The sequence below is a fragment of the Prenolepis imparis genome, unplaced genomic scaffold (assembly GCF_030444845.1).
Source record: "Prenolepis imparis isolate NDT839.2.m4 unplaced genomic scaffold, iyPreImpa1.0 SCAF_1, whole genome shotgun sequence".
NCBI classification, from domain to species: Eukaryota; Metazoa; Arthropoda; class Insecta; order Hymenoptera; family Formicidae; genus Prenolepis; species Prenolepis imparis.
The window spans coordinates 913,191-924,065 of NW_028141159.1; the positions used below are offsets into that span (position 1 = coordinate 913,191).

Below are 10,875 nucleotides of genomic sequence, written 5' to 3' on the forward strand. Positions count from 1 at the left end.
AAGCAGTGGTATCAACGCAGAGTACTGATATCACATTTTCGACGCGTTTCGATAAAACGCGCGAGAATCGCGAGAGCTTATTCGCGCGCAGTAGTACCGATGCTCCATTTTCGCGTCGCCGCTTTTTTCGAGGCCCACTTATCGGAGGTGGGCCTAACCTCATCGAACGACGATGATGCGGCGACTACTTCACGACGCACTCAAGAGTCGCCGATATTCCAAGAAACGGGCACTACATTTCACTATATGTTTTATATTTCACAATTCAACGACGTAGAAATCGCGGATCGACAACGCCGAAAAACTCCGGAAATTCGCGTCGAAAGCACAGCCGGTAATTCCATCCGCCCGTATACATAGTAAACTCGCCCGTCTAATGGACTCGCCCGTCTAATGGACTCGCCCGTGCGGAAACTTTCGCGGCCGACGAGATTAATTTCGCGCGTGCGATCGCGATTATACGATAATTAAGCACGTAAAAACACTAAACTCGCACTCGTACCGTCGCGAATCAGCGATGAACGCGAAAACGTCGATTGATAATAACCGAAAATACATCTAGAAACAGCAGTACTGGCACTGCCATTTACGAGACGCGCAACACGCCAAGGTCGCCAAGTCGGGAATGTCGGATGTCGGGATTGCTCGGGCCGCCGAGCCGCCGTCGCCGTCGAGCCGCCGTCGCCGCCGAGCCGAGCCGAGCCGAGCCGAGCCGAGCCGAGCCGAGCTCCGAGCTCGCACGTACGCCGCGACCCCCACCACTACGACCTTGGCCTTGGTGTGTTACGCGTCTCGTAAATGGCAGTGCCAGTCTTGCACCAGTACTGCTATTTCTAAATGTATTTTCGGTTGTTAACGATCGACGTTTTCGCGTTTGTCGCCGATCCGCGACAGTACGAGTGTGAGTTTAGTGTTTTTACGTGCTTAATTATCGTACAAATCCGATCGCGATCGCACGGGTGAGTCTACTATACGGGCGGATCGAATTACTAGCTGCGCTTTCGACGCGAATTTCCGGCGTTTTTCGGCGTTGTCGATCCGCGATTTTTATGTCGTTGAATTGTGAAATATATGAAACATAGTGAAATGTAGTGCTCATTTCTTGGAATATCGACGATTCCTGAGTACGTTGCGAGAGAGTGCATGCAAGTGTTTCGATAAAGGAACGGCGCGATGACAGAAAGAGAGAGAGAGTGTGGTCGGAGGCCTGGGAGGCATCGGGCATCGGCGAAGCAACGATAAGGTAAATATAATTTATAATTTATTTAACTTTTCATTCGTTATCTGTGAGATTATCCATTTATCTTCGCGGTAACTATCCAAATTTTACATTGTTGTATTAATAATAAATGTAAAATACTCTAGATTTTATATTTTGAAATACTTAGAATATTTAATGATAAATATAATAACTTTTTTAATAATTTATAATAATAAATATTGGTATGTTGTTCTAAAGTAGGTTAGAACGTGAGTAACGAAAACGCGTTACTAAAATAATATTTCATATGTTATTTTATATTGAACTGTTCGCTATTTCCTGTTTCTGTTTTCTGTTCTTTATTTCCTGTTTCTTATTTCTTTTATTGTGCGCAGCCCCTTAAAAACGCCAAAAAAATGAAGAGCGTCTTTTTGACAAATCGACGATCGATCAGGGATAAGCTGTCCAAGCGAAATTTTGGCCAGAAAGATGCACAAAATTTTCCAGTAACAAAGATGTAAACGCACAATTGTAAAATAATTTATCATGACAATTCAATTAAAAAGTAACGCATAAACATTTAAAAAATTGATATAATGGAAATTTAGAGTGATAATCTCTATATCGCTGCAAGATGTGGGTAACGAATTGGGAGGTAAAAAGGAAAATGGACAATTTTTTATAAACATAATTATGCTTATAATATTAACATTTAATTACTGGTACCGAACAAGGGTCAAGAAAGCGTGCAGTAGCGATGGAAGTTGTAAAAAAATCTTGGTAAAATATCCTCCCGTTCCTTCCCGTGTTCCTTCGTCCGAATCTTAAATGATGAATCAGAAGAATCACTTTGTCTCGACCTATCAGAAGGACTACGCCTGGCCTTATACGCCAGGTGTATGTCAAACTGAATCATCAACCAAGCCGATCGTTATTAAATTTTGCCCCTGTATCGATTCACGAGTGTCTAAGGAGCTCTTGAATACGAGTCTCGATCGGGATCGGACGGAGGTTCTTAAAGTTCGTTCCACAACTGGACCTATTCGCATGGAGGCAGCGCAACTCGAATGGCCAATCAATATTTTCGTGAAAAAAGTATTTATATTTAGAATTTTACTTTCTCAGAACTTCGTGTGTAATATAATTTATTTTATTTAAATGTGTCAACGGCTAGTATAAGAGCTAGACGCGGACAGCTAGTGCGTCAGTTTCAAGGAAAAATTAACTTTTCGTTGAAACTGATTCATATCGTGCACAGGACACTAATTTGATACGATACCAAGAAATTAAATAAATCTCAATTCAAGATTTTTAATAAACTCCTAATTCTGTGATAATTTTTCTAAAATAAAATAAATTATTTTATTTGAAAAAAATTTGTACAGAAAAATATAGATTTTAATTGTAGATAAAATAACGCGATTAAATTCCGAATTAAATTTCTAAAGCGCAAGGAAAAATGTCCCGATCTGCTTGAGAAGCTGTTGGAGGAAATATGTTTGGACGAAAAAACAGCGAAAACGGATGCTGATCGTTTCAAAACGACGTATCAAGCGCATTACAGCGATCCAGGTGAGCGTGATAAAAATATCTGCAAAATATTGCGGAGATTATGTCGAATTTATCGATATGTCCCTGCTCACTATGATCAATATTGTATCTTTTTTTTTTTTTTTACTTGGACGAATTTTAATGTATATACTATATATACGTTTCTTCCTTCAGCAGCTGCACGTATGACGCAACGTGACCTAGGACAGGCGATCATTCCTATGAAGGACCAGCAACTGCGATGTCGTATGCCGATAAAGATAATGATAGAGACCGATTGTCCGCCACCCTGTCACCCCTCTTCTTCGAGGAATGAAGTGACTGTGAAGCACAGATTACAGGATTACAAGCAGAAGAACGGATCCAGGCGCGACAAGAATAAGTGTGTCAATGGACAACAGACGAAGTTGCCGTCCTGGAAATCCGAGTACCAAGACAGCATTAACAAAATCGGCCACGCCATTATGCGAGTTAAACTGCATCACGCGAAGAGGAAAAGTTTACCACTCCAATACCAGCACTGTACTACATCCAATTAAAAAACTAACATTTCCAATTAATTGCCAATTCGATTTTAATAAAATGATGTAAATGGCTGAAAATTTGTCGAGTATTAATAATTCTGTTTTATTCTGTATTAATAAGTCTGTCTCTTCAGTGCGCAAAAAATATATTTTGCGTATTAAAAAAGCATAAAATAATTATTAAAAAAATTAATGGAAAGAGAGAGATAAAATCATGGAAAAGAGAGTAGAAACGAAGGAAAAATTCGCGTTTTGATATTCAAATTTTATCTGTAAGAAAAATATAGACTACTTCAGATCATATGATCTGTCATCGTATGTTTCGATTTGCGATCAAAATGTAATTATTTAAAAATATGTAACCACAAAATTAATCAAGTTTGATATCATTCAACTGGCTGTGATTTGAGAAAATTAAATTTCACATACAACGCATGAGAGATAATTAAAATCCACATATGTTTATATAAGATGAACGATGGAAAAACAGCTGAGTCGTTGCTCGCGCGAATTATAATTGCATTAACGAGTGCAATATTGCACTATGCGCTCTATAAAGCGACCATCGCGTCGATCGTGTTGGTGAAAGGATGCGTCGTCTGGCTATTCCGTGGAATATCGAAATTTAATCTTTCGCGAGGTGCCAACACTTCATCCCGCATGGATCCACCCTTGTCTTGTCCCGCCTAGTCTCGACGTTTTTTTTCCACTCCAAAATATTGAAAATTCCATTTGGTGTGCAGGCATTACAATTTAATTCCGAAGGAAACCCTCGCGAGATCGAAGCAAAAATCGGATGTAAAATGTCGAACACGCCGAAAACTCTTCTTAGCGTAATGCAACAAGATTTCCCGAATTGGTCCCGTGCAAAAAAGGCTCTCGAGCCACCGCCGATGGATACCGGTACTCAATTGTATCTTCCCAGACCCGATCCGGAGGATTGTAAATGCGACGCTCACGGTTTGGAAAATAAAAGAGTCAGGTAAACTCCAATTTTTTTAAGCATATTTATGACAATCTCATATCTTTCTATCAAACCGCTTTAAAATCGTTTTCTTTTAAAGATACAAGCAGTTGGCTAACAAGGAACGTCGGCTTCGCGACGAGCTGATGAGAGTCGATCGTGAAATGATGCTTCTTACGTCGTCGATGTTGGATAGCGCTCGCGATATGGACGAAACGATGAAGAGCATTTACAAAACGGATTACGAAAAGAGAGGTGAGTTAGGTTTGAATCCTCATTGAACAATTATTGGAGTAAGTTTGAAAAAAAATCTCCATTGTTTTATCATCTTGCTAGGTCTACCTGTTACGCAGTACAGGTCATTAATGGCAGCGGTGGATGCACCGATTGAATTATCTATTACCCCGCCAATCGTCGATTTAAAGGCTTATAGAGATCCGATCAGATTCAGGTATACGGCTATGGATAGCCCGGCAATTCAACCCGCCAAGAGGATAGAGCTCTTAAAAGGTAATTAAAGGATAATTAAACGTACGGAATATATATAATGAGTAGAATATAAGCAAAATCTGCGTAAAATTTCGCGAGCAGCAAAGAATTAATCGCAGTTTCAGAAACTTGCCCCTTCTGGAGCGAACCATTTGTAGGCTGTTCGGAGTACAAAGATACTATCAGTAAAATGGGTTTGAGTAATATGAAAAATCAACAGCGATATTTAGAACCTCTTCTTCCATCGAAAAAACTTGGCGATTGCAATTTATCCAAGGTAACGCAAAGAAATATAAAACGTACGTAAAAACGATATCAGAGAGTATAATAATATGTCAGCGCAATAAAATTTACGATAATCGTAAACAATAAAATGTATATAAAAAATTTACAACATTTATATCATAAATAGAAAAATATGCAATTTTAAGTTTGCTGTAATCTTTACGTATTCGCGCCTGAATAAATATAGAAATATCTATTGCAAAATATTACTAATGGATATTGTGGACAAGTTTTATGAAACGTATTTAAAAAAAAAAATAAACAGAAAGATTGTAATTTTTAAGATAAATTAAAATTTTTTTCCTAAATCCAGAAAAATAATGTATACCTGCTTATTGTAAGGTAAAGGAAGTCTAGAAATATGCAGATAAGATACAAACTTTCCTTTTTTATCTCTTGGAATATACAATCTCTTTATTTATCACATTGCGGTATTCAGTTATTAACAAATTTCGCAAGAAAATTGTTTTGCAAACAATTTTCTCAGGTTGTTTCTTGCATTTATCTAATTAGGTTACAAATTAATTACACAATCGTTTCGCTAAGCAATTATATGGTTTTATGTACTTTGCTTGGTCCTTGTACATAAGTTGACATTCTCAATGGCAAAAATATAATCATCTATATTGATGCATTCAATCGCTCTTGTATATCATAAACATAAACTAAATATACTTAATAATTAATTACGTGAGCTAAGTACAGTGAAAAAATCTAAAGAATATCTAGTATATATGTACAAACCATGTGTATTATATATCACCTCAGTTTAATAAAAATACCTTCGTACCGAGATAATAACAATATGAACGTTTCTGATATATTACAGTAATAGAGTTGCAACATAATAGAGGTGTATCAATACATATATACATCTCGCTAACAAAACTAAGAAAAAAAATTTCGACTTATATATAGACATTGATTAAAATTACTGTTCAACTAAAGTTTCACATAAGTGTGAATAACACAAATACATACATAAAATAATATAACGTCTTCATATTTGTATATCACATGTAAAAAGATGCATAGTCATAGAGGAACTATCACTTCTACTGACCATTATGTATGTAACCGTATCGTTATATTCAATAATATTCCCATTGTCATTACCAATAATATTTCTCAGAGTTGGTAACGGAAAGAGAAAAAAATCTTTGTAGAATAATATATAAACATAGCTCTTAGTTTGCTTTATATATATATAATTTAGTGTATATTTGTCACACGCAAAATACATAATCGTTTTCACATCTCTGGATTGCAAGAGATTAACAAGTAATTTATTATATTTTTTTTTGTTTTTTTAAATAATTAAAAGAATATTTTTTATGTAACATTTTATAATTACAATTTAAAAAACTCAACTTTAAGTAAAATTTTTATATTTTTATATTATTGTTCATATTATGTACAATGAACATAAGAAAGAAATGCCGCATGTAACTCTGACATATAAACTGAACGTGTCTTCTTACGACTTTTTGGTATTTATACGTATTATTATTAGGGCACAGTTCTGTGACGTAGGCAGAGATATTAAAGACGCGGTTTCATAACTTTGAAACTAGTTTTCTTGTTAGCTAAAGCCTCTGTGCGCGCGCACACGTTCTCCGAACTACGCCTAATGATGTCCATATACTCACTCGACGCCTGAATGTCACCCTGCGTTTTCACTTCGTCGTACGAATAGGAGTCTGATTTTGATGTATTTAAAATCGTTCTCGCATCCACCTAGACATATAAAATAGACACTATGTTATTAATATACTATAACATTATTAAAAATGTATAGAAAAGATATTGATGAAAATTTTTTACCATTGGTTCGTTTTTTACAACAGTCTGAGGCCATTTCTCAACATGTTGAGGATAATTCGGTCTATCTTCTCTAAAAGAAGCCATTATGTACGTGTAAAAAAATTATTAATTTACACACACACAACATATACACAACGTACAAGTAGATTACATCTACTTACGTTGATTTAAAGCTACATTTTTGTTGTAATGCAGCATTTTTTGTATATTCTTCCGGATAACTGCAAATGGAATTTGTTCTCTGCTTTTGTTTCGATTCCTCGTAAGTACACATGTCATCCAAAGATAAACACGATTTGGCATAACCTTCTCTGCTGTAAATGGCAGTTTCTGTAAGCGAGCTTTGAATACTTTGTTCGCTCATAATTGTACTAGTACTCGTGTCATAATTTTGTGGAACCTCGTCTTTGGAATTATATCCTTTAGTGTGTTCGCCATTCCTCAACACACTATCTATCGCATCTTTGACACTTCTCAAACTGTCATCCATCGAGAACACATTATCATCGTTTCCCTCTCTTCTAGCATGATTATCGTTAGAATTATCATCCACATCGTTTTGGCTACTACTGAGAGCCATTTCGCAGCTACTTATAGAATTGGAGCTTCTGTCTCGAGCGCTTACAGAACTACTTTCCATGCTATCCACAACATTTCTCACTTTAGAAACCGACGTAGGTATCATAATTTCGATATTATTCTCAATAACAACCTTATTGCTAATTTCGACAAAATTATCTTTATCTTTAAGATTTATATTATCGATATTATTCAGAATGGCACTATTTAACGTCTCATTACTGCTATTACTCGACCTGTCTTTAGCCAGTACCAAGGTTTTATTGTCAATAGCACTCTCTTCTGATTTACAAATACGCTTTGATTGGTTATCCAAGGTAGGTGTTTGCACAGGTTTGTCCAGACCCTGATCCAAAGAAGATCCAAGCGATGACTTGATATTCTTCAATTGACTCATCGACCGAGAAGAGCGGTGACATTTCTCAAAAATTATTTTTTGAAGTGGTGGCGTGAGAGGTGGATTCTGTTTACCATTACCACCTTCAGTGTCCAAAGATGAGGTAGAAAATGTTCGTTTCGAATCGTCCAAACTATAAACACATGAAATAACATTAGACAAATGTTGCAAAAAAAATGAACCTATATTATATAATATGTACTCGATAATATATCAGATTATAAAATACATACTGCATCTGATTGGGTTTTATGTTAATTAGCGTAGCGAGATTTGGTAGCGTCGCTCTTAAATCGGCGGTAGGGAGGCCGCAATACCATCGAAGTTGTGCGATATTTTTATTCAACAGGTATACAGCGTAATGAAATTGCAACTTGTCCTTGCTTCGAGCAAACAGTGGAAATCTAAAAATATATGTTAGCGATAAATACACGCGTTATAAATCTTTGTTACACTTATGAGTAAAGATAATTTCGAAATGTCCTTACTGTCTGTCGTTGTCCGGTAAACTTTCTATAATGTGATCTACAACTTTACTGCGCGAGCCATAATGTATAATAGGATATCTGGTCGGTACATTCAGAAAATTTGCAATCATCTGCGTTGTATGCGCGACGAAACCTAACGCCACAGCCACTTGTGTGTCATTCGATAACTCTAATTCTTCGCTGTCTGGCAAATAAACATCGTTTATTCTGAACTTTCCAATACTATCCTGAAATCAAAGTGTTAGCAGTTTGATATATTCTAATATTTATTTTTTTTCATTTTTTTTAGAGACAGTTGTACCTGTCTAATCGAATATATTAAACTCAATTCTGAGATTAATTGTCGTCGCCTTTGCGCAAGTTGGCTGCTCATTTGCAAGTACGTTTCCCTTGTATCCATGTGATTTTGCCGCCATTCGTTCAGTCTTTCCACGTCTTTATTCAGCTCTCTATATCTTTCCATCAAATCAGAACCTGCAAAATAACTCTTTTTATTATCTTTTCTTTATTATCTTGTTTTTCTAGACACATATCAGGTATTCTAATTGTACACCTACCGTGATCTTGATTTTCTTCTACAATATTAGTGTGTAATTGATTCAATACGCGAATTTCCGCCATTTTTCGCGCTCTCTCTTGTTCTAATAGTTTCGTCCTAAATTTAGCCATTTCTAGCTCTTTGCGTATTTTCATTATTTCCATTTTCTTTTCCCTGTTCACTCTCCGTGGTTGCAATAGTCGACTCAAAGTTGTCTGTGGATATTTGGGAGTATGAAAGTCATCACCCGAGGCGATGCGTACTCTGAGTGCTTGCACCGATTCTGTTTGTTGTTTTAGTGCCTGCATTTTGCTTCTTAAACTGCTAAGCTTATTCACAGTATAGCTACTCTTAACTTCAGACGCATTTATATTCATGTAAAGGTATCGCTTTAAGTCTGGACTTGTTACAAAGCAGTATGCGGGAGTGAAATATCCACCTTGAAAGTGGAATATCAAAGAGTTTTCTCTCAGGATGGTCTCTAAATTAGTTGGAAGTTTAGGACCGATGTATATTAATCCGGTGAAAGATATTCCCCAGGTGAAGAGGGTTACATCAGTTGTATTGTCACCCGGCATCGAACGCTTCCAGATTCTTAGGATAATCTCTGTTCAAGGAGACAAGGATTATTTCTTCACGATGCTTACCAGAATCAAATAAGCTTATTAGAGTGAGATACATTGCAGATACAACGATAAACAACATGTACGTACTTATGCCAAGAAACATAACATTCATTGTACTAACAGACAATAACGCTCACCGCTGGCTGTTGAGTAACCTGTGGCGTGCACAGTGGGCACTTCAAGACTCGACCATCTTGGATTGGCATTGTCGATGGCCTCGCTCGTATACAACGGAGACGACATGCTTGATCTATGCAACGTGTAATAGAACCAACATACTTCTCCATTTACGTTAGCTTTCAGATTATGGCCTATTATTTGTACTAAACTTCTGAGCCGCAACTGAAAAGGATATTGCACAGTAAGAGAAACAATCGCACTTGAGTCAAGGGCTCTGACAAGGTATATTGTATCTTTATTAATATCAATTTTTACTTGTAACTCACCTGTTGTGTGGCGAGGGGAAGCCAGATCTTGTACCGCGGGGCGATTCGCGGTTGAAGGGTTAAATCTAAGTCCTTAACGAGATTACGCGATTCGGAGAGCTCCATCGTGTAACTTCATAGTATTGCGAATAAGTATTATACAGTCGCGAAAGAGTCTCGCAATAGTGAAAACACCGAGTATTTTAATTAACGCGAGTAATTATAACCGTACCTATATACGCGCAAACAGGTTATGCCGATTTATTACAAGATAAAGTATATAAAGGAACAAATCTATATTTAGTACTCGCTCAACGAATGCATCCGCGGAGGCTGGCTTATCGCGTCCGAGTTTCGCGATTTCAATCAGTTAAATACACGTACGATCCACGTAAAACGAGCGCGATAACGTTTGACAAATTCTGACAGCTCTGCGTATTGACATCTATTATCGGTACTCCGATAACTCGTAGGTCGCGTTCGAAAATCCACCTGTCAAAGTGAAGTGTCACGTGACACTTGGATCGACCAATCGGAACAAAACAGTTTCTCCTCTTCTGATTGGTCGATCGAACGCAACAGGTAGACTTTTGAACGCAATTCTAGAAGATTCCAGGGTGGCCAACTGTTGACAGAAACAAACGATTCAGCGTTTATTTTCCAATCGCTCATTTACGCGCTCGAAATTCTCCGATTTTAAAGAATACCAAGTTTCATTTACACATTCTGTCAAAATAGGATCCTTCCGTTGGCGTGTAGAATATATTTTTTATACCATTCTGAATTTTTTTTAAAGAGACACCCCTTGTATAAACTGCAATACGGCACTGCGGGCAGTACAAAATGGTCGACGTGCCTTGATCGTGTCGTTGACGGTGGGCCTGCGAGACGATGCGAGACAACGATTGCATTTCCAGCCCGTGTTACTGAACCGAACCGAACGCGGACGACGAGGAAGACGAGGCCGTGAAACGTGCGCGACGC

At 37.3% G+C, this 10,875-nt stretch overlaps 3 protein-coding genes across 4 annotated transcripts; 2 read left to right on the forward strand and 1 right to left on the reverse strand.

The window, feature by feature from the left end:
- Positions 1–1,634: 1,634 nt before the first annotated feature.
- On the forward strand, positions 1,635–3,338 carry LOC145939526 (uncharacterized). 2 transcript variants are annotated; one of them, XM_083043879.1, is made up of 4 exons: positions 1,635–1,856; positions 1,936–2,296; positions 2,650–2,773; positions 2,927–3,338. In XM_083043879.1, exons 2-4 carry the CDS (start codon positions 2,030–2,032, stop codon positions 3,289–3,291), a joined length of 756 nt encoding a protein of 251 aa, XP_082900005.1. In that variant the 5' UTR covers positions 1,635–1,856; positions 1,936–2,029; the 3' UTR covers positions 3,292–3,338. The 2 variants fall into 2 exon arrangements, with proteins under 2 accessions (XP_082900005.1, XP_082900014.1); XM_083043888.1 differs by having other exon boundaries at positions 2,930–3,338.
- Positions 3,339–4,151: 813 nt separating this feature from the next.
- Positions 4,152–5,036, forward strand: LOC145944487 (uncharacterized). Its single transcript, XM_083052836.1, has 4 exons — positions 4,152–4,258; positions 4,341–4,495; positions 4,577–4,750; positions 4,849–5,036. The coding sequence occupies exons 1-4, from the start codon at positions 4,170–4,172 to the stop codon at positions 5,034–5,036; spliced, it is 606 nt and encodes a 201-aa protein (XP_082908962.1). The 5' UTR covers positions 4,152–4,169.
- Positions 5,037–5,406: 370 nt separating this feature from the next.
- On the reverse strand, positions 5,407–10,749 carry Uvrag (UV-resistance associated gene). The gene is made up of 10 exons (XM_083046500.1): positions 10,613–10,749; positions 9,913–10,516; positions 9,604–9,808; positions 8,860–9,447; positions 8,604–8,776; positions 8,303–8,529; positions 8,048–8,218; positions 7,000–7,947; positions 6,839–6,908; positions 5,407–6,751 (listed from the first exon to the last, which is right to left on the reverse strand). Exons 2-10 carry the CDS (start codon positions 10,015–10,017, stop codon positions 6,557–6,559), a joined length of 2,682 nt encoding a protein of 893 aa, XP_082902626.1. The 5' UTR covers positions 10,018–10,516; positions 10,613–10,749; the 3' UTR covers positions 5,407–6,556.
- Positions 10,750–10,875: the final 126 nt, after the last annotated feature.

Excerpts from the sequence above, each read along its gene's own strand:
- LOC145944487 (XM_083052836.1), top strand. The coding sequence starts at position 4,170 with ATGGATACCGGTACTCAATTGTATCTTCCCAGACCCGATCCGGAGGAT. Across the intron at positions 4,496-4,576 it reads AACGGATTACGAAAAGAGAG|GTCTACCTGTTACGCAGTAC; the intron begins GTGAGTTAGGTT and ends TCATCTTGCTAG. Across the intron at positions 4,751-4,848 it reads GAGGATAGAGCTCTTAAAAG|TTTCAGAAACTTGCCCCTTC; the intron begins GTAATTAAAGGA and ends AATTAATCGCAG.
- Uvrag (XM_083046500.1), bottom strand. The coding sequence starts at position 10,017 with ATGGAGCTCTCCGAATCGCGTAATCTCGTTAAGGACTTAGATTTAACC. Across the intron at positions 9,448-9,603 it reads AGGTTACTCAACAGCCAGCG|AGATTATCCTAAGAATCTGG; the intron begins GTGAGCGTTATT and ends CTCCTTGAACAG. Across the intron at positions 6,752-6,838 it reads TTGTAAAAAACGAACCAATG|GTGGATGCGAGAACGATTTT; the intron begins GTAAAAAATTTT and ends TTATATGTCTAG.
- LOC145939526 (XM_083043879.1), top strand. The coding sequence starts at position 2,030 with ATGATGAATCAGAAGAATCACTTTGTCTCGACCTATCAGAAGGACTAC. Across the intron at positions 2,297-2,649 it reads TCAATATTTTCGTGAAAAAA|CGCAAGGAAAAATGTCCCGA; the intron begins GTATTTATATTT and ends AAATTTCTAAAG. Across the intron at positions 2,774-2,926 it reads AGCGCATTACAGCGATCCAG|CAGCTGCACGTATGACGCAA; the intron begins GTGAGCGTGATA and ends TTCTTCCTTCAG.